Genomic DNA, 23,343 nt, shown 5'->3' with positions numbered 1-23,343 from the left:
GGCAAAGAGAACATCAGGGAACATCGAACCATTATGGTCATTGGGGCAACTGGAGCAGGAAAATCAAGCCTAATAAACGGAATGATCAACTATATTCTGGGTGTTAAGTGGGAAGACGATTTCCGATTCAAATTAATTGATGATGATGTTTCAAAATCACAAGCAGAGAGCCAAACATCCTTTGTCACAGCCTATGAAATTAATTATCAAGATGGATATACAATAAACTATTCCATCACTATCATCGACACCCCCGGTTTTGGTGACACAAGAGGAATAGAGAGAGACAGAGCAATCACTGAACAGATCCGGACATTTTTCACCTCCGACAGAGGAATCAGCGCTATAGATGCCGTCTGCTTCGTAACTCAGGCCTCACTGGCACGACTAACACACGCACAGAAATATGTGTTTGACTCCATCCTTTCCATTTTTGGTAAAGACATAGCAGATAATATCCAGATGCTTGTGACATTTGCAGATGGACAGAAGCCCCCAGTTCTAGAGGCCATCAAAGAGTCTAATGTTCCATGTCCGAGAACAGAAAACGGGGTTCCTGTTCACTTCAAATTCAACAATTCAGCACTGTTTGCAGACAATTCTACTTCTGTCAATATGAAAAATAGTGATGAAAATGAGGTAGATGATGATGACAACTTTGACAAGATGTTCTGGAGAATGGGTGTGAAGAGCATGAAGAAGTTTTTTGTTACCTTAACAAGTATGGAAACAAAGAGCTTGAGGCTAACTACAGAAGTCCTCAAAGAATGCAAAGAGCTGGAAACTGCAGTCACTGGTCTGCAACCACAGATCCGAGCTGGTTTAGCAAAACTGGATGAAATCAAAAGGACACAGCAAATAATTCAGGAACATGAAGCAGAAATCAATACAAATAAAAACTTTGAATTTGAAGTCGAGGTGACAAAGCCAGTTCAGGTTAGTATAGAAGGATCTGGACAGTATATAACCAACTGTCAGCAGTGTTTTGTCAGCTGCCACTATCCTTGTACTATTTCAGATGATAAGGATAAGGCACGTTGCGCTGCCATGGACCCACAAGGAAACTGCAGAGTGTGTGCTGGCAAATGTCACTGGAATGTTCATTTTAACCAGAAGTACAGATGGGAATATAAAAAGGTGAAGGAGAAGAGAACATCTGAAGAGATTAAAGCAAAGTATAAGAAAACATCTGGTGCCAAACCGACAGCTCAGGAAATAATCAAAAAACAAGAGAAGGAAATTCAACGTCTTCAAGATAAAGTACTGAATCTAATTGAAACATCACAAAAGTCTTTAGCTCGACTAAATGAAATCGCTTTAAAGCCCAACCCACTTTCCACACCAGAGTACATTGATCTGCTGATTAAGAGTGAAAAGGCAGAAGCTAAACCTGAATTCCTGCAGCGAATTCAGTCACTTGAAGCTATGAGAGAACAAGCAGTGATCTTACAAAAGGTCAACAATAACGAAATACTTTTACCAGATGAAGAAAGAAAATATAAAGCACAACATAAAAGGCAAACAAATAAAACTATTTGGACTAGGGTATTTGATTTTTTCAGAAGTTTCAGAAATTGAAAGTACTGAGAGTTTCATGAATGAATGAAATCAATCATGAATACAATTTTTTTTTCAAAAACAGAAGACATTGAAGGTTGTCCTTCATGTAAAAATATGACTGCCACATCTTTCATTGATTCACTGATTGTGTACAGTTGCTTACATTTAAAATTGATATCATGGCAGCATGTTTTTGCGCTAAAATTGTTTCTGTCATAATAATAGTAAAATATCTGATGTTCTGATCACTCATAATTAAATGAAAAATTATTAGGAAACCCCAGACAGTCCTGAATCTATAACCTTGGAGCGGAGTTATTAAGCTTTTTCTGGGGTTGAGAGTATTATTTTTTATTTTCCTTCTTAATGTATTGCATTAAGAATGTATCTATAGTGCATTATAGATGATTTCTTGATAGAGCATTCATAATGCACAATAAACATGGCTATAATGTCCTTTGCCTTTTTAATAATACTAATAGCCATGTTTATAATGCTTTATGAATGCATCATAATGTGTTATTAAAGTGTTAATAGATTCTTATAGACATGGTGTATTAGGACGAACTTGCGAACGATTACGTTGCCTAGAATTAATCATTGTCCTCCTGTTACTGTCAGACTTATGAGGTGATTGAGGTATTGATTGATTCTGATCGTGTATGGACTGATCATCCTGAGATTCAGATACGTCGTCCATGATTCACCCATAATATTGTGCCAAGGTCGAAACTGCATACACATGTTTTGTACTGATCACTTATATAACTTATTTCTCATGAAAGGAACATCTTTATCTTGTCCAAAATATTCTTACCCTGTTCAACGACGCTTGCCTGGTTAATTTGTTTTATGATATGTTTACCATGTACAAAGATGCGTACCATGTTTTTCTGAGGGGTTTCCCTGAAGACGAGAGAAAGTGTTGGCCAGTTTTGCATCCCACTGATCGGTGTGTGGTACACTTATCCCATCTTCAGGAAGAAGGGAAAGCATTGCTCAAGGACACTTGTCTTATTATTTCTGATTGAAACCGTACCTAGTGGTCGGTGGGTGGGACGCTTACCCCACCCTCGGGAAGAGGGGAACACATTGATTATGGGAACTTGTCTTATCACTTCTGATTGAAACCGCAAGCTGCATTACCCGGACAGAATTGAAAAATTGAGAACATATTGCCTGAGGGAAGGGCTGAGCCTGGCCAGTTCGCCCCCTGTCCGTACGCATACCGATCCCAATTTAGTATACAGGAAGGGGGAAAACTCAGTACTGACCGGAGCTCAGCCATGGGATAGAGCGCGCATCTCCCGGCACTTTCTCGGGACTCCCGTGTTGGTCTCCTGCCAGGACTGAAAAGGGCTCCCCAGTCTGAGAGTGAGGGTAGGTCATGATGGCACGTCCGAGTGTAAATAGCCTTGCAGCTGCTGAAGCATGTGATTGATTATTGGGATTAATTATCACCACTTCTGATAATAATTTGCATTTACTATGTTTTATTGCTGTTTGTTCCTTTGAAAGCCCTATATCCCCCCTCACATCATTTTAATAGACGTGGCATTCATAGAAGTATTGTCTTGGAAATTTGAAAACAAAAAGTTTCAAAATTTGCAATCATAAATGAAGCTATTGTAGCAAAGATAACAGTTTTTCTATGAAATCAGATAAGAAAAATCTGTCTATTAATATCTTTCTATAAATATAAAGTGTTACTTTGTCAAATTAATTTGTATGTAGATTTATAATGAAAAGGAAAAAAAGGGTGTTTCTGTTTTTGTGGCTAAATGTTCCCTTTTTTTAAAAATCCACATCTTGGTTGATACTGTTCAACTTACTGTAGAATGTAATCGAATTTGGAATTTGAATCATTTGATGTAATGAAATATTTGCAATACAATAAAAGTGAATAAATGTACAAAAATATACTGTCAAGTTAAATGAATTTTAAAATGACAATACATTTTTAATGTCAGCAACTTTTCAAACAAATAGTGTAATAATCATAACATTAAGTTTGTTTTTCTTTATCATTACTATGCATCCATGGTCCATGATCACTTATCCAGCACAGTTTATGGATGAAACACCCTGAGTGTCTCACTGACATTCAGTCCTACACACAATCACACATAGTTAAGGAGATCTTAAGACAGTTAAGAGTTCTTTATTACAAGAGGAAAATGAAATCCACAGAAACATAGAGAGAAATACAAAGGCCACACACCCCGCCAAAGGCATAAGCCAATGTGCTGCCCTGGTCATATGACCTGGATTATATAGTATATCTGCCCAAATGATTTAAAAAGCAGTCAAGCCACAGTAAGCTGGTTTCCTCAGATGCATTCTTGCATGAGCTGTTTGTAACAGCTGCATCACAGAGGCTCTATAAAAAGAGCAAATAAGTATGTGGAAATTTATCTAAAAAGTTCATTCAGATTTCAAAAAATGCTGCAATTTATGCCTTATTTATATATCTTCCTGTAAGTGCATGTATTGCATGTAAATAAATTTGTCGGCTCCTCCTGTGTGCCACGCCCCCTGCCTACCCACGTGTGTTTCCCGGATTGTACCCAGCTGTGTCTGATTATTTTCAATCAGTCCTGTGTATTTCAGTCCGTGTCTTACCCGAGTCCTGTGTCCGTCATTGATGTTCATTGAAGTTTGTTTGCGTGAGATCCCCGTATTCACGAATAAACCCCGTTCGTCCCGTATCCTGCCTGCCTGCTTCCTCCTTCCGCACAATCGCCGCTCTCCGCCGCGCTCGCGCACCACGACCCGTGACACATATATTCCAATTGGGTAGTTTGGTTCCCTAACCTTTCCACAATAAAAAAAATTGAGTTTCCGCCCATTGACTTAAAAGGACATTAATTGCTACATTACACCTTAAATTGCACCACAAACAATTGTTCAAGTCACACTGAGTTATAAGAGGGGACCCAGCCATCAAACACACATGGAATGGGACTTGTGATCTCATTGCATGATTCAGCACAAAAAGGACCGAAAGCTGTGTGCTGCATAAACAAGGTATTTTACTCAAAACGTGACTCTTCACAGCATATCGGAGGTCATGTATTAACACCAGGCTGCTGATTTCAATGCTGAGCCACAAATGATGGCTAATCGGCTCTCTGCATATTTCTGACTTAATTTAAATGTGTATGAAAGATTCAAAAATCGCTGCACTGTAACTGATCATTTTATTAGTGAGGCAACAACATTAATGTGCAAATGGAAAAGTAAAACTTGACTGAGACTGAAAGACAAACATGACCATTCATACATCTTGCAGGTTACAGGTTAACAGGAAGGTTTGGTCCATGGCACTGCAGGAGATACTCTGGGTGGGACGTCAGTCCATTGCAGGTCATGCACACGGTGAGTAATTAAACACCAGATCACTTCACCGCGTGTTTTTGGACTGTCTGTTATGAACCGGCACGGTGAACCGATCAAGGGATATTTGTGGCTCAAACAAAACAAGGGACGTCATTTTAAACAAAACAAAAGGAACCAGTAGGAATTAGGAGTAATGGGACAAGGATGATGGTAATTAATAACACTGCAGATTCAAACACTGGGAGATACAGTGCAGCGATTTTTGAATCCTTCATACACATTTAAATTAAGTCAAAATTATGCAGAGAGCCGATTAGCCATCATTTGTGGCTCAGTATTGAAATCAGCAGCTTGGTGTTAATACATGACCTCTGATATGCTGTGAAGAATCACCTTTTAAGTAAAATACCTTCTTTACGCAGCACACAGCTTTCGGTCCTTTTTGTGCTGAATCATGCAGTCAGTCCCATTCCATGTGTGTGTTTGATGGCTGGGTCCCCTCTTCTAACTCAGTGTAATCTGAACAATTCTGGGTGTAGCAAATTAAGGATGATATGTAGCAGTTAGTGTCCTTTTTAATCAATGGGCGGAAACTGAAAGTTTTTATTGTGGGAAGGTCAGGCAGCCACACTGCCTATTGAAAATATATGTATGTGCCCATTTATTTACATGCTTTACAGGAAGATATAAAAAAAAGCCTCAGCATGAATTGCACCCCTTTCTGAAATCTGAATGAACTTTTTTTTTAGATAAAAATCCGCATACTAGTTTGTTCTTTATTTGGAGTAGAGTAAAGGTCTCTGTGATGCAGCCTTTGCAAACAGCTCACACCAGAGTGTACCAGAGTGTGGGCAGTGCTGGCTTAATGGTTAGGGAAGCGCACTTGTAATTGAAAGATTGCTTGTTTGACTCCCAGACCAGCAAGGTACCGCCCCCAAGCACTGCTCACCGGGTGCAGAATTAGCTGCCCCCTGTTAAATTACGATGTCACATATGGGTTAAATGTAGAGGACACATTTTGCTGTGTTGTGTCAACAATGTCCACTGATCACCAAATTGAATTCGTCTGGAGAAACTGGCTGACTGAGGCCCTCTGGTGGACATTAATGTATATAATAGATTTGTTGCTTGACTGCTTTTTGTACATCATTTGGGCAGATATACTATATAATCTGGTTTACTGTATATAACCAGGGCGGCACATGCCTTTGGTTGTGTGTGTGTGTGTCTGTCTGTGTGGTGTTTTTATGTTCTCATGTTTCTGTGGATTTCATTTTCATTTTGTCTTGTACACTGTACACTGTACACTGCACTGGATGACTGATTATGGAAGATGGATTGGTGACAGTTTTGATGTTTATTAACATTCATTTTAACTTTTCAATCCATTTTAAGAATCAGTCATTTTTGAATACAGCACCATTCATTCACTTTTCACCTTTATTGTACTGCAAATATTTAATTACATCAAAATATTAAGTGTCCAGTTGCAAGCTGATATAAAGTTAATACATCTATCAAACATAAATTCAATGACATTCTATTGTAAATTAAACAAGAACAATCAATAGAAATTATTTTTTTAAGCAGGATTCCTCTTGTTTATTGAACGTTGCTGTTATATACAGTTATGTACAACAAAATCCTTCTGAAGTAAAAAGATTAACTTCTGGCTGAACTTGCAGACTTAGGTTTTGTTTTAGGGAAGCACTAACACACATGAATAAAAAAATCATTAACAGAACAACAGAAAACCCACCCAAATTCTTTCTTCTTTATTAAATGTAAACATGAAATCAAGCTAAATTATTTTTTCACATTCTTGTGATTAATGAAATTATTGTTCTCTGCCTTGGTAAAAGATTTGTTCTTTAAAAAATTCCTTCATTATTGCCCTATTATGTAAATAAGTTTAATTTCCATTTTTTTTGTTTTTGCCCTTCTTGCGTTTCCTTATATTTGCTTGCCTCCGGTGGTAAAAGTTCTTCTTTCTTGCTGACCTTTGATATAATCACTGCTTGCTCCTTCATAGCTTCAAGTGACTGAATTCGCTGCAGGAATCCAGGTTTAGCTTCTGCCTTTTCACTCTCAATCAGCAGATCAATGTATTCTGGTGTGGAAAGTGGGTTGGGCTTTAACGCGATTTCATTTAGTCGTGCTAAAGACTTTTGTGATGTTTCAATTAGATTCAGTACAATACCTTGAAGACATTGAATTTCCTCCTCTTGTTTTTTAATTATTTCCTGAGCTGTCAGTTTGGCACCAGATGCTTTCTCATAATTTGCTTTAAGCTCTTCAGATGTTCTCTTCTCTTTCACCTTTTTATAATCCCATTTGTACTTCTGGTTAAAATGCACATTCCAGGAACATTTGCCAGCACACACTTTGCAGTTTCCTTTGGAGTTCATGGCACAACAACGTGCCTTATCTTTATCATCTGAAATAGTACAAGGATAGTGGCAGGTGACAAAACACTGCTGACAGTTGGTTATATACTGTCCAGATCCTTTTATACTAACCTCAACTGGCTTTGTCACCTCGACTTCAAATTCAAAGTTTTTATTTGTATTGATTTCTGCTTCATGCTCCTGAATTATTTGTTGGGTCCTTTTGATTTCATCCAATTTGGCCAAACCAGCTCGGATCTGTGGTTGCAGACCAGTGACTGCAGTTTCCAGCTCTTTGCGTTCTTTGAGGACTTCCCTAGTTAGCCTCAAGCTCTTGGTTTTCATACATATTAATGAATAAAAAAAGTTCTTCATGCTCTTCATACCCATACTCCAGAACATCTTATCAAAATTTCCATTACCACTATCATCATTTTCAGTGCTGTTTTTCATATTGACAGAAGTAGAATTGTCTGCAAACAGTGCTGAATTGTTGAATTTGAAGTGAACAGGAATCCCTTTTTCTGTTTTAGGGCATGGAACACCAGACATGTTTATGGCCTCTAGGACTGGGGGCTTCTGTCCATCTGCAAATGTCACAAGCATCTGGATATTATCTGCTATGTCTTTACCAAAAATGGAAAGGATGGAGTCAAACACATATTTCTGTGCGTGTGTTAGTCGTGCCAGTGAGGCCTGAGTTACGAAGCAGACGGCATCTATATCACTGATTCCTCTGTCGGAGGTGAAAAATCTCCGGATCTGTTCAGTGATTGCTCTGTCTCTCTCTATTCCCCTTGTGTCACCAAAACCGGGGGTGTCGATGATAGTGATGGAGTAGCTTGTTGTATATCCATCTTGATAATTAATTTCATAGGCAGTGATAAGGGAGGTTTGGCTCTCTGCTTGTGATTTCGAAACACCCTCATCAATTAATTTGAATCGGAAATCGTCTTCCCACTTAACACCCAAAATGTAGTTGATCATTCCATTTATTATGGTTGATTTTCCTGCTCCAGTTGCCCCAATGACCATAATGGTTCGATGCTCCCTGATGTTCTTTTTGCCAAAATCATATCTTTTGCATCCATCTAAGTTTGTGGGTATTTCCTGCAGGGGGACCTTGTACACAGAGGGGACCCCTTGGCTAAGACATTCACTCTTTTGTTTTATCTTTTCAGCTAGTGTTGTGGTTCCTGACAATGTTGAAATTGAGACTGTCAGACTTTCTTTGCTTTGACCAGATTCACCACAATTGCATGTAACTCTAATATAATATGCTGTATCTGGCTGTAACCCAGTCATTTTATAGACCTTACCTTTACTAGTCTTTTTTTCCCAGTCTGTCTTATTTTCATTTGTTTCAGTTCTGTATTCAACAACATAGTGTTCAATGTTGACACCATGGCCAATTGAATTGGGTTTTGTCCAAGAAACTTCAATCTCCTCTAAGTCTACATCTGTTTGTTCTGGCTTCCCAGGAGGACTTGTGGGCAAAGTTTTAATGGCGTCAGCTTCACTGGTTAGACTGACACCTGCTGGACACACTGCCTTGTATCTGAACTTGTAGTCTGTGTGGGGAAGCAGTCCAGACACAGTACATTCTAGGTTAGATTTGGGCACTTTAACAAATTGCCAGCTATCTGATTCATGATCACAGAACTCAATCAGGTAGTGTGTGATTTCCCTGGATCCATACTGGGGATGATTCAACTTAATTGTCACACTATCGTGAGTGATGTCAGTTGCTGTTGGTTTTACGGGTCTCGAAGGAGGTTCAAAGTGATCATTTTTTTGGACTCCTGCTGTGTAAAGGTAAATACTTGCCCCTTTGTACTTGTCGTTAGGTATGGATGCTGCTATAAAGTGTGTTTTCTTGTTCTCCTTGTTTGCTTTTGCAAAATCCGTGAAGAGGATTGCTTGTTCCTTCATTTTTTCTGACACTGTTGTTTCTGTTAGCATTGAAGTTGAAAGAGGCTTTAGGTGGCTGGACAAGCAGGACAGATATGGTTCCTCCTCTTCATGCAGTGATGTAAATGCAAAACACACTACATGCTTATCTCTGTTTTTGAAGATTTCACTTTCTAGCTCACTCTTTGATGCCACAATTTTTGTGTCTTCCATCATATCAATATATGTTTGTAGTATGCTGATTTCTACCTCTTTGCAGTTTAGCCATTCACTAAGTTTATTTCTATTGAAAGGAGACTGTTCTTTCTTTGATAGGGTATTTGCAAGCACACTTTCCTCTTTTATACCTCCACGAATTAATGGTAAATTATTCCCCAAAGAAATCTGAAACACTGATTTGTACTCCAAGCACATGTCCTTGAAGGATTTCACCTTGTTGCCAATCTCAGGAAAATATCTAATAACTTTTCTCTTCATAATATCATTGCACTGCATTTCTATGTCATTGAAGTCATCTATCACACTCTGTGTTTGATTTACAAATCTCAGACTGATAGGTCGCACTCTTCTGGCAGCAGAAGAATCTAAGATTTCCAGGGGGAGTAACCACACCCTGACTGGCACAGCGTTTTCCCCCTTTTCACCCAGCAGACCTGGAAGAGTTTTGTATGCGTCTACAGCATCTTGGAAGGAAACAGGATTCTGTTTTAGGGCAAAGTCCCCATAGAATTTACAAGACAACTTTTGAATAGTTGCTTTGTCAGTGTCTGTCAACTTTAAGGAACTCTCTCCCTCAAGTGACAAGTGTCCTATTTTCCTTATCATCATTTTAAGGTTCCCTTCAATCTTTTGCTGGTCCTCGGTTTCTGACACTTCTCGATCAAAAACAAAAAATGCTTGAGCGCCGTACAGCACTGCTGTTACCATGTGTGTTGCTATTCCCCAGTCAAACACATATGAGTTTTTAATATTTCCTCGTCCAAGGTGTTTCATAGACAACTGCATGAACTTTGTTGTTGTTTTATACTTCAGGGTGACACGTGTGTGTTTTTTTGAAGCTTTTGTGTCCTTTAGATAGTTGGCAGATCCCTGTACCTCAACCAGTCCCCCTAAAAAACTCGCTTTTAGTGAAGCATCAACATCCAGAGCCCATGCCTTATCCTCTACAGAATCAGATGCAATGACATCAAATTCCGTGTTGTGCTGAATTCTTTCATCTGAGTCTTTTTGAAGATCTTCATGATCCAACAATGTAATTCCTGTGTAGGGCAATAATGTTCTTTAGGTGAAATTTTTCTTAATAATTCTTTTTGTGTGTCAATTGCATCTTTCCCGATTCTAAAAACTATCAAAAAAATTCCAGTTTAATTTCTTAAGCTAACCCTGTGATATATCGAAATCGAGATGGGGAAATTTATGATGCAGAAGGGTTGACTGTATAAATATATACAATTTACAGTTACCCTGCTTGAATCTCTTCTTTTAAAAAGTAAGCATATTTACCCTCTGCCTTCAACTATGTCAGAGAAAACCTGAGCTGCATGATTCTTTCTTTACACAATCTGACAATGAACCAGAAACAGCTGTTTGATTTAGCGACTTACCTGGAATGAGACGATCATCACGACAATCATACAGCATCCCCAGCTGGAAGGGTCTTCCGAGAGCTGCCACCTCCAGGGTCTTACTCGAAGTGGTTCCCATAATTTCACTTCTAAATTCTAAAAATATAGGTTTATATATATATATATGATTATTTAACAACTGTTTTAAGTATATTAATTACATAAACATTTTAATTATATCTTTTAAATTATTACTTCTCCATTGAGCTTTGAGAACATTTGATCTCGCTCACAAAAAGTGACTAAAAAACTGCATTAATTGAATTCTTTGAGACCATTATAATGTGTTTAGAAATAACAATTTACTTGTAAATATTACTATTCACACATTGTATTATTGTACTTTTAAAAAACAATTTCATATATTTTATTAAACAGAAAACAGACAGAAGGACATCAAACTCCAAGCAGCACTAACCCAAGGGGGACTGTAAAATTAACTTAGTCTGTTGTATTAAATTAGTATATTTACTTGGCACATCTGGCACATCAAATTAGTATATTTACTACTCTTTATCTTTTGTCATGAACCGGCAATCTTCTCATCACGGGAACAGAGACTTAGCCCACCAAGCCCCTCACTCAGCAAGTTTACAGGCACGCAAAGAAAATCTAATTATTGTGTTAGACCGACTAAAACCAGACTTTAAAAGTACATGTAAACATGGTAGTACTAAATGAATTTTTCTCAATTGGACTTAGACACCCTGATATTGTGATTAGGAGTCCATTTGCTCCTGCATGTACATGTTCAATTGCACTCATATTGGCCTAGGCGCTCTACGCATGCCCCACAGTCTTCCCCTCGGGCTTTGACCCGGAATTAACAGAAGACGCCAGTACACAGAAGAAGCAAGGAGCATAGCAGAGGACTACAGCACATACGAAATGCACAGCACTGTAAAGCTGTCCAATTCACCACGCAACCGAAGGCCGCTTTTCCACCGCACCAGATACCGCACTTTTGGTACTTCAAGAAGGTACTAAAAGTTCAGTACTTCAAGGCGTTGTTTTCCAATGGCATAAAAACTGGTACCGATGCTGAATGACACGAATTACAACACGAAGTGGGGTATTTTATACTGAATTCGAAAAATAATTGTAGTATATTATAGGGTTGGACGATATCTGATATTAATACCAACATCGCATGTTATGCACACCCAATTCTTACATTGCTAGTTAGCTAGATTTAAGATCAGGTTTTTTTCTTACCTTCAATTTGGTACAAATATTAAAGCAATGGAAGTTTAAGTCTCGCTAAAACATTTTTACTCTCATAGGGAAAAAAACCTAGCAAGTTTCGCAATTTTAATGATTATTAATTTTCAAGAATAAAAATCAGTTTAAAGTTTACCTCCTCTTCTTTTGCATGAGTTCTCCGAGGTAACCGTAATCATTTTCATCTTTAATTTATACAAAATACTTTATTTCTTATTATGCTATCCTGATCTTGTATCTGTTCTTCCGACCAGCTCGTAATTAAAGCTTGTGTTACTCATTTGTCCACGCATCCATCATTATTACCTTTATTATTATTATTTATTTTATTTTATTTTATTTTACATCCGTAGCGTAATGAGTCAACCAGAAAAAGCTCAATACTAACAAGCTGAAAGGAGCCATATCGCCACCTACTGTAGTGGAGTCGAACTTACTTCGGTCAATAAATCGATTCCTCTCCCGTGCATGTACACTGGGACAAGGAGAGTAGTCCGATTAAATGGTGTTGTTGAGCTATAACCGTAGCTCGACTTAGCTGTGCATGTAAACGTACTGAGTTAGCAGCTGTCAGCCCTACGGTTGTGAGAGTTTCGAATGGTCTGTGTGTCAGAATCCAGAAACATTATTATTTTGTCACTGAATCTGTGCCATGAAACTGCCTTTTTTGACATGTCCCTATAAATAAATATTGTAATATTAATGGTATAATACTTATATTAAACGTGTAAACTATTTTGTTGCCATAACCATATAAATGTACAAATAACTGAATGTATATTTGTTGTATTTTACTTAACAGAACATCATAGATATTAGTTTTATCTATTACTCACCTGCCTTTGTTGAGTGAGGACAATTTTATCTAGGCTACTAACACGATATAAAGAAGCCACTGGCTGCAACCCAACAAAGCAAACTTTCACATGAGAGGTATCAAACTTCATTCCTGTCATTTTATCTAAGCAGATATATACTCCAATAAACACCATTCAGCCATAGCATTAAAACCACTGATATGTGAAGTGAATAACATTGATTATCTACCTAGCTACACAATATCAGCTAGGTGTTTTTATGCTGTATCTGATCAAAGTATATTCACAACAGCTATCATAGGTTTATAGGTCTTTTTTTATAATGTCACCTCTAGTCTCTGCAATATACTGTATATGTAAGTCAGGCTCAATAGTCAAGATTATTTGTATAGCACATTTTCATACACAAAGGTCGTTCAAAGTGCTTTACGGTAAATGAAATAAGAAATAAAATGCATAAAGTAAAAGTAGACATGAGTAAATCTACACAAATAAATCTGAAAATTGAAAATAAAAAAACGTAAAGCATTTAAGAAAAGATATTAAAAGTGAAAAAGTGTCAGTTATATCAATAATGTGAAAGCTGTGGAGAATAAAACTGTTTTTAGCAAGGAGATAAAAAGAGTCACATTTGGAGCATTTTTTATGTTCATTAGAAGGAGACCCCAATGTCTGGCAATGTAATGACTAAATGACATTTTGCTCTTCTTTGTTTTGCTCTGGGCACCACTAGCTGACCAGTCCCTACTGGTCTAAGGGACCTACCAGGCTTATGTTATTCAGACATATCAGCAATATAATTTGGGACTAAACCATTCAGTGATTTGTAGACCATAAGAAGGACTTTGACTGAAATAGATTCTATAGGAGACAGGGAGCCAGTGTACGGATCTGAGAACTGGAATAATGGGCTCTCTGAATGAGTTGATGTCTCATCAACTATCTATCCATCACTCAAATCCTGTTTGATGGTCTTTTGGGGAAGACCAGTCAGGAGACAATTACAATAATCAACTGTAGATAAATTTATGCATGTGTCACAACCAGTCCATTGCACCCCCCTGTATGACCAACAGGGGTCGCTGCTGGATCCTCTGGACCCTACTGATTCTTCTCTGGTGTATATTTCTCGTTATCCCCAACAATACTGTGCGAACCCTCAACTGCATTGTGTCAGCCCCTCGTTAGTCCCGTATATATGTGTTTCCCAGTCCTGCGTTCCCTAGTCCGGTCACTGAAGTCAGTCTTCTTGCCTGTGCTATCCCCATCTTAGCTTTTTTGTTTTGACCCCTTGTGGTTCTGTTTATTTCCTTTGCTCCTGTTTTTAGCACCAATAAAACCCCCTTTATTTCTCCTGCCCTCGAGTCCATCCATTTTAAATCATGTAATACTATTTCAAACCAAAGTACGATTTATGTGAGGATACGTTTTTTTTTCAAAAAATATTTAATGGTGCAATTACATTTTGATGTATTTTTACATTAATACCAGTAGCATAACAAATTATCAGGGATAGGATGACTGTGCTTCTCTTTACTTTTTTCAAAATTGTTTACAAGACCAAAAAAAAGTTACACAGTTGCAATGTACTCTTCTGCCTTATCTATCTTGCTAGGCAGAACAGAAATGCTCTTCTGCAGAAATGCATGTTTTGTTTATCATTGCGTCACTAATAACTTTAATTTAGGCAGACAAAGGTTAAGAAGTATGTGCTTAATTGTAAGATAAATAAATAAATAACTGCAATTCCCGTATTTTTGTGATTGTTATTTACCCTCGTTCAGGCCGAGAGAGAGAGAGAGAGCATCTGAAAACTACTGCGCGTCACCTAATGTTCTGTTAACTTCTCGACATAATATAATTGTAGCCGATACTGGGTTTCTGTTGTGACAATAAAGTACACATGTAGCATACACTTTCACCGTTAATAACATGCAACTGCCAAGATGGTTAAAATAACTAATATTCTTTTTTTCCATTTCATTTCCATGACTGTGATATGTAGCCTAGACATTTAAAATATAATGAAAGGTGTCACATATGTAATGTTACTGTTGTGATGTCAGTATGACTATCAAAAGATCTATTTTGCTGAGGACCGCTTACCGCACGCGTGAGAAACAGGTGTCACTCCGACCCTGTAGACGAGGCGCCGCGGCCGCGAGGCGTGAGACGGCGGGAAGCCCGGGAACAATGGCTGCGTTGTATGGTGCTCTGCGTGGTCTACAGCTATGCTCTTGCCACACACACTCGCGTCAATACATGTGATGCTTGTGTCTGTCTTGAGGAGACGCCTGCCTCTGCATTCACGTGATGTCTGCTTTATAACAGGGGCGTGTCTCTAGAATCTGTAAAATGTTCAGATTTGAAATGTCTTGACCGACGTTGGTACATGATTCCACTTTGGCTCTTTTTTTTTAAAAAATAAATAATGACACGGTGGAATCTGTTGTCTGCTAACAGGTTAGATTTAAATCAGGGTGGGACCTGTTGTGTTGCATACCAAGCATCTCTGTGTTTTCTCTCTTTTCCTAGCCCGGCACCTGATCCTGGTCCTGATCCCGATCTCCTCTCCCTGCCTTGTCACCTGGTTCTTGCCTGCCTTCCCCACCTGCCTGAATTGCAGCTGCGACTCCACGTCTCCGGAGATTCAGCCACGTTCCTGCTCCACCTGTCATGTGCCAGTCTCACCTCTGAACCCAAGACAGCCCTGACCTGCCTTAGATCCCTTTCTGTTCCTTGTTTTGTGCACTGCTTCTGTTAAATAAAGTCCAGTCCGGGGAACCTTTGCTTTTTCAGTCTTTGCAAGTTTTGCAGCTCTTATAATTCTTATACATCTCTAATACCTGGGACACACTGGATGCATAGCATGTGCGTCGCAGCTGTGAAAAGTAATGATCTTCATTTCAGTGCCCATGGTAATACATTACAAAAAAACCACACATTTATGCACACTGTGCTCTGATGCACATGAGCCAGAGCCAGATTCTTGGCATCATTTCTAGAATACAAGTTCATCAGTGTTTGGGGTTATGGTAATGACATGCATGCTGTGATGCACATAAGTTAGTAATCTGTATAAATTTAACGTATTTTGATGTGTATTAAATTTGGTTAGCGTACCATGCCATATACTACTGTTTTTGTACAACCCCAAATCAGAAAAAGTTGGGACAGGGTGGAAAATGTGAATAAAAAAATAAAGCAGTAATTCACAAATGTCCCTTAACTTTTATTTCATTGCAGACAGTATAAACACAAGATAATTCATATTTTTCTTGGTCAACATGTAAATAAACATCCATCCTTGCCATTCAGGCTTGCAACACATTCCAAAAAAAGTTGGGACAGTACAGCATTTACCACTTTGTACAGTTCCCCACATTTTCCACCCTGTCTCAACTTTTTCTGATTTGGGGTTGTATATCATGGAAAGTGGCAGTGAAGAAAGGGACAGCTCAACAGCCATAATATCGTTTGAAAGCGAAGATACCATGGGTAAACAAGGTAAAAAGGACGTTGGTGGTATTGTGGTACTTTTTACAGTTTAAATTCCTATTGTTTATTAAACATAAGGATATGCTGAATTTATACAGACTACTAATATTTTAGGTGCACTACTAATTTGCTTACCAAATTGTGGGCTTAAGTAAACCTGGTGTCTAGCCAAATGTTTGTTGTGTAATCCGGAATTTGTAGTGCCATTGATGTGCGTGTTGTGTAACTGGTGGGCCAATTCTGATAGACATAAGATATTATCATGCAGAACAAATGCAACTGTACCGGGGCCGGATGTGGCCCTCAGACCTTGAGTTTGACACCCCTGATCTAGAAAGTAGTGGCACCTATTTGTCACGCATGTGGTAAGTAGTTCTCAGTAAGAAGAGACAGTCAAAAGATCTGTTGATAGTCATACTGACATCAGAGCAGTAAAATTACATAACTGACCTTTCACTATAGTTCCCATGTGTAGGGTACATATTAAAGACATAAAAATATAAATATTAATTATTTTACAAATTTTTCCAACTACATGTTGTTAAACAAGAACGTGCAGACTACATGTGTACTACATAAGTCAGCACAGTAAACTGATTTGATAAGGACATTAGCTGATGTGCAGAAGTTTTCAGGTCCACTGTCTGTCTGTCTTGCTCTGAATGAGGGTAAACAAAAATCTAGGGAGTAAGGGAAACAGTGAGGACTATGACTGGGGGAGACAAACTTCTGGAAAGTTTGCAGTTGTATCGATCTATCCAATTAGGAAGCAATTAGTGATTATGAAAGTTTCACCTGCTTTGGTGCAAATGAAAGCAACAACAGGTGAACAGGAAGGTCAACAGCAAGACAACCCCCAAAAGGAATAGTTTTGCAGGTGGCGACTACAGACCATTTTGCACCTCTTATCCTTTCTGACTAACTTCTCTCTAGTTTGCAATTTGCCCTTGTCACTACTGGTAGCATGAGGTGGTACCTGCAGCCCACTCAGGTTGCACAGGTAGTTCAGATCCTTCAGGATCGCACATCCATACGCGTTGTTGCAAGATACTGTGTTTCCCAGCACAGGCTCATGAGTGAGGAGGAGATACCAGGAGACAGGTCTTTACACGAGAAGAGCTGGACAGGGCCATAGAAGGGCAACAACCCAGCAGCAGGACCGGTATCTGCTTCTTTGTGTGACGAGGAACAAGAGGAGCACTGCTAGAGGCGTAGAAAATGACCTCCAGTGGGTCACTCGTGTGCATATTTCTGACCAAACTATCAGATACAGACTCCATGGGGGTGGCATGGGGGCCCGACGTTCTCTAGTGGGCCCTGTGCTCACAGCCCAGCACCATGCAGCTCGATTGGCATTTGCCAAAGAACACCATAAATGGCAGGTTCACCATTGGCACCCTGTTCTCTTCACAGATGTGAGCAGGTTCACACTGAGCACATGTGTCAGATTTGAAACGGTCTGGAGACGTCATGGCAAATCGTATGCTGCCTGCAACATCATCCAGCATCATCCAGCATGACCGGTTTGGTAAAAGGTCACTTCTCTGAATAAGCAGCATGGAATCTGTCTTCCTTCTACTTCCTGGAATCGGTGACCAGCTACTTACTGACATTAAGGGAGAGGTTGTTGTCCTGGTACCAATCTACCAGGGGCCTAAAATTCACCCTTTTGGCCAATTTACAGTTACTCATGGTCAGGTCCATATTTAAGTGCAAAATATTCATTAAGGTCATATTTACGTGTAAAGGGTCACTATTCTGAATAACCTGCATGGATTCTCTGTGGACTGAACATTCTTTGTTTCATTTTTTGTTTGGCAATGCAGAGAAAACTGTTCATGGTTCCTTGGAAGATTTCACTCCGGCCAACCAACTTCCTAAATGTTTTGCAACATCCCTCAATTTTCCTTTTCTGAACATTGTTATTGTGTGAAAATCTGAAGTTCTTGTAGTGCATTGTTGCAGTGTGCAATTCTGATTTATGTCTGTGCAACTATCTGTATTGTAAGGCTGAAAGGAAAATGCTGTTTCCTGTGTAACTAGCAACAATGCAACCACATAACTGGCATTATGATGGGGGGGGGGGGGGGTCCACAATCTGGCTTTCAGATCGTGAGAACTTCATTAAACACAAGGTGCCAAACACTCAAAACAATAGACACCACGAGGGGACTAAACAATGGCAGGCAGACAACAAAAACTAACAGGTACTGGTAAGACACATGAGGGAATGAAGAGGACGGGCATGGATACTGAACAGGATTAGCAGAGGGACCACCTTATAGGAAACAAATACAATGGCTGACTACGGAATGAGAAAAGGCAGGCACTTAAATACACAAGTAACAAGGTCTAGACCACAGACTAGTGTGGGTCATTAGCAATTAATCAAACTCTAGGGACTAGCAGCTACAAGAAACAAGTGAGGTCATTATTAAACACCAAGGACTCGAGCAGCAGCAAATACTAAGAACACTGGAGATACAAGGAGTTCAGGATAAACCTACAGGACTGGACACAGGCAGAGAATCCAGAAACACACTAACAGCAAGGACTAATAATTAGGGATGTCTGCTTTGACGATATTAGATCATGAATGAATGACATGTCTCCACAATCTTCCTTTTACGGAGAAATAATACTTTATTTGCTATTTGCACAAGTACAGCTACATCAGAACTCTGCCTGCCCCATCTTGCTCTCCATAGATTAGAGGACACAGCATAGGGTCAGCCAATGTACGGTGCCCCTGGAGCTGGGGGTTAAGGGCCTTGGTCAATGGCCCACGGGCATGTGGCTGTTCTGCCAAGGTCGAGGCTCAAACCGGCGTTCTTCTGATCACAGGTACAAGACTTCGCCCACTGAGCAACTCACCACCCCTGTTAGTTATTAATATCATTGTTAGCATCATGCTACAGTAGACATTCTATCAGTTGCAGTTCTATGGCTCATACAAGCATCCGAAGTGGTTTTGCCAGCCAACTTCATTTTGACACGACACTAAACCCGTAATAACAAACAGTAGGTAGTGCTTTAAAGTTTTTTCCTCTCTTCCTCTTGCACCCTCATCCATACATGCAGTGTTCAGCATGTGACACCTTCCTTATTTGGCAAAACAATGACATGGAAGACATGGAGGAGTTGCTCCCTAAAAAGAATTCAACCTCATGTGCCGATTCAATAGCTTGCATAGTAGTGTTGAAAACCAACATGAAGAAGAATTGTGGTAAGATTGTAGATCCTGATCCTGCCTGAAAAAACCGATATGATATTTTTTACCATATTACCCACCCTGACTAATAACAGAGCACAGATGCATAGGAACAATAATTAATAGAGGGGTTACAAAATACACAGTATCCACAGAGGATAAGGCCTGGGACTGACGATGGTACGGATGCCTGGCTTGCAGCTGCACGCTTAGCCAGTTTAGCCACGCAGAGGGGCCAGGGAATAAGGGAAACAGTGATGACTATGACTGGGGGAGGCCGAAAGGAACACAGGGGACATAACGGGATGACCAGCAACACCCACTGGCCAAGCGGGGAAACAACAGACAGAACCGGACAAGACAGGGACCGATCATGACAACTGGGTTGAGCTGGGTTATTTTAACGGAGCTTCTTTTTCTGTTGGCTAAGTACAACCGCTTGTCTATCTGGATAAAAACAATATCACTTTTTAAATGTGACTGAAAAACATTGAATTTCAGAGGCATTGCATTTTTTGAGCATTGCATTTGCTCTGTATTACATTGCAATAACCTTGATGACCAAGAATGGCATATGGGATTTTTGTCGGACATTAAAATAACATTTTTGTAAGCTGAGAAAATCCAAATGAAGTAAAATAATAGAAAAGTGCTTTAAGTTAAGGAACACTTTTACTCGTTTATTTGGCAGTGATAGGTGACTGATGAGATATATTTTCAGAACACGTAACTGACTTCTTTTAACCTCACTACATATTCTTCGTTAGGCATTTTTACCTTATTTGTACAACATAAGAACCGCTTCAAGCTTTCAGTTTCATGTACCTCCTACAGTTAACAAAGAATAACAACAAATGGCAGGCAGATGAAAGTGCATTTAACATTAGTCATGTACAGCATGAACTAATAATGCAGATACTAGCTCTACACAATAAAAATAAACATTTTTTATTTATTTATCAGACACTTTGGTCCAAAGCGACATACAATTGAGGACTAGCAAGGGGAACCAGCAACATTCCAACCCCAACAAAAAGTATTAAGCCCAAGAGCCATCCAGTGGGAATAGTTGATAACAACTACAGTGTGCAAATGAGCTGCGGTTTATTTAGTGCTTCATATAATCAGCATCTGTTGCATCACCTTTTGTCTGACAGGCAGAAGCTGTTTCTGTGCCTAGTGGTTTGGGTGCTGATGCTTCTCTGCTGTTCGCCAGAAGGGAGGAGGGATAAATGTGGCTGTATGGTGAATGGAGTCTTTATCGATGCTGCCTACCTTTGTGCTACAGTGTGTGGTAAAAACATCTTGAAGGAGGAGAAGTTCCTGCTGATGGCCGGAGCAGTTCACACCACCTTCTGCTGGGCTCTGCAGTCCTGAGCTGACCAAAGTCAACTGAGAACGTAAAGACATTGGTGTCCCTTCTAGATGCTGTCTGTGTTGTTGACTCCCAGTAATTCAAAGCTACTACCCCTCTTCACAGCTTCTCTGTAAATGATAATGTCTTCCTTCTACTTCCTGGAATCGGTGACCAGCTACTTACTGACATTAAGGGAGAGGTTGTTGTCCTGGTACCAATCTACCAGGGGCCTAAAATTTACCCTTTTGGCCAATTTACAGTTACTCATGGTCAGGTCCATATTTAAGTGCAAAATATTCATTAAGGTCATATTTACGTGTAAAGGGTCGCTATTCTGAATAACCTGCATGGATACTCTGTGGATTGAACATTGTTACATTTTTTTGTTGACAGTATAGCTGGTGTCAATAAGAAACCTGTTCATGGTTCCTTGGAAGATTTCACTCCGGCCAACCAACTTCCTAAATGTTTTGTGACATCCCTCAATTTTCCTTTTCTGAACATTGTTATTGTGTGAAAATCTGAGGTTCTTGTAGTGCATTGTTGCAGTGTGCAATTCTGACTTATGTCTGTGCAACTATCTGTATTGTAAGGCTGAAAGGAAAATGCTGTTTCCTGTGTAACTAGGAGCGATGCAACCACATAACTGCCATTACAATGGGGGAGTGGTGGGGGTCCACAATGTGGCTTTCAGATCGTGAGAAATCATTAAACACAAAGTGCCAAACACTGAAAACTAGAGACACCACAAGGGCACTAAGCAATGGCAGGCAGACAACAAAAACTAACAGGTACAGGAAACACACATGAGGGAACGCAGAGGACGGGCATGGATACTGAACAGGATTAGCAGGTCATTAGCAATTAATCAAACTCTAGGGACTAGTGGCTACAAAAACAGGTGAGGTCATTATTAAACACCAAGGACTCGAGCAGCAGCAAATACTAAGAACACTGGAGATACAAGGAGTTCAGGATAAACCTACAGGACTGGACACAGGCAAAGAATCCAGAAACACACTAACAACAAGGACTAATAATCAGCGATGTGTGCTTTCACGATATTACATCGTGCACGATTAAAATGTTTTCACGATCTGCTCTTATGGAGATATAATAATAATTATAATAACAATAATAATCTTTTATTTGTATCAGGCACAGTTACAGGTACATTACAATTCTTCTCTTTGCCTACCCCATCTTGCTCTCCATAGATTAGGGGTCACAGCACATGGTCATCCAAGGTGTGGCGCCCCCTGGAGCTGGGGGTTAAGGGCCTTTTTCTGTATCTCAGCGCTACCTTGGACTGGTAACAAACATGAGGGATCATAGAGGTTGTGCATGGATTCAGAACTGGGTTAGCACAGGAACCTGGTCCTGTCGCGATAACTGCGTTAACATTTATCTATAATCATAAACATTTCCATAAACTGAAATAAAATATAATATGAAAATAAAAAATACAATTAACCCATAAAAACGACAATTATATACACACCAAGGTCTTTCTCATAATCAGCTACCTTCATTTTAATGTAACCCATAAAATATCTGTACTTTACATTTCTGCTCCGTGCATGCATGGATAACCTTACATTTATCTATGTTAAATTTCATCTGCCAAGTATCAGCCCAGTGGCTAAGTAAATACAGATCGCATTGTAGCCTCTGTTCTGCTATATCAGTATCTGCTACACCACCCACCTTGGTGTCATCTGCGAATTTAACCAGTTTACTGTATGTATTGGTATCAATATCATTAATGTAAATTAGGAACAATAATGGTCCTAATATTGAACCCTGGGGTACCCCACTATGAACGCAAGCCCACTGTGACATTATGCCTCTAATAACTACTCACTGCTTCCTGTCTGTTAACCAGTTTTCGATCCAAGCTGCTACAGTTCCTAAAATCCCTGCAGCTTTGAACTTAAGCAAGAGTTGTTTGTGGGGGACAGCATCAAAGGCCTTCTGGAAATCCAAGCAGATCACATCGTAGGCCTTTTTGTGATCAATTTCTCTTGTAGCTTCCTCAAATAAATTGGTTAAACAGGATCTACCTCTCCTATATCCATGTTGGATATCTCTCAGAATGTTATTTGCATCCAGGTAATCTACCATTTTCACTCGGATTATAGCTTCCATTATCTTTCCAGTAATGCTAGTTAAACTGATTGGCCTATAGTTTGCTTTATTACTTCTATCCCCATTTTTGAATATGGGTGTTATATATCTGTTTCCAATCAGAAGGTACCACACCAGCAGATGGCGATTTCTGGAATATTAAAGTTAAAGGTTGGCTAAGAATATCGCTCATGTCTTTTAAAACTATAGCTAAGATGCCATTAGGGCCCTACGATTTATTTATGTTGAGCTTAGCTAGGCTTAGTACCACATCAGCCTCAGTTATACA

The 23,343-nt window shown here is 39.4% G+C and overlaps 3 protein-coding genes across 3 annotated transcripts in view; 2 read left to right on the top strand and 1 right to left on the bottom strand.

Moving 5' to 3' along the window:
* Positions 1 to 505, top strand: part of LOC125705198 (stonustoxin subunit alpha-like) — a 216,497-nt gene extending 215,992 nt beyond the window's left edge. The window contains exon 6 of the mRNA XM_048971638.1: positions 482 to 505. Within this exon, the coding sequence (XP_048827595.1) occupies positions 482 to 505 (24 nt within the window). The remainder of the gene's footprint in view (positions 1 to 481) is intronic.
* LOC125704464 (stonustoxin subunit alpha-like) overlaps positions 1 to 23,343 on the top strand; it is a 302,833-nt gene that overhangs the window by 4,534 nt on the left and 274,956 nt on the right. The gene's annotated exons all lie outside the window — the stretch shown is intronic.
* Positions 6,502 to 12,228, bottom strand: LOC125704468 (uncharacterized). The gene is made up of 3 exons (XM_048970040.1): positions 12,180 to 12,228; positions 10,802 to 10,918; positions 6,502 to 10,456 (listed from the first exon to the last, which is right to left on the bottom strand). The coding sequence occupies exons 1-3, from the start codon at positions 12,226 to 12,228 to the stop codon at positions 6,798 to 6,800; spliced, it is 3,825 nt and encodes a 1,274-aa protein (XP_048825997.1). The 3' UTR covers positions 6,502 to 6,797.

This window comes from Brienomyrus brachyistius, chromosome 12 (genome assembly GCF_023856365.1).
Source record: "Brienomyrus brachyistius isolate T26 chromosome 12, BBRACH_0.4, whole genome shotgun sequence".
NCBI lineage: Eukaryota > Metazoa > Chordata > Actinopteri > Osteoglossiformes > Mormyridae > Brienomyrus > Brienomyrus brachyistius.
The sequence above is the reverse complement of the archived record's forward strand: the minus strand, read 5'-3'. Positions and strand labels throughout refer to the sequence as shown.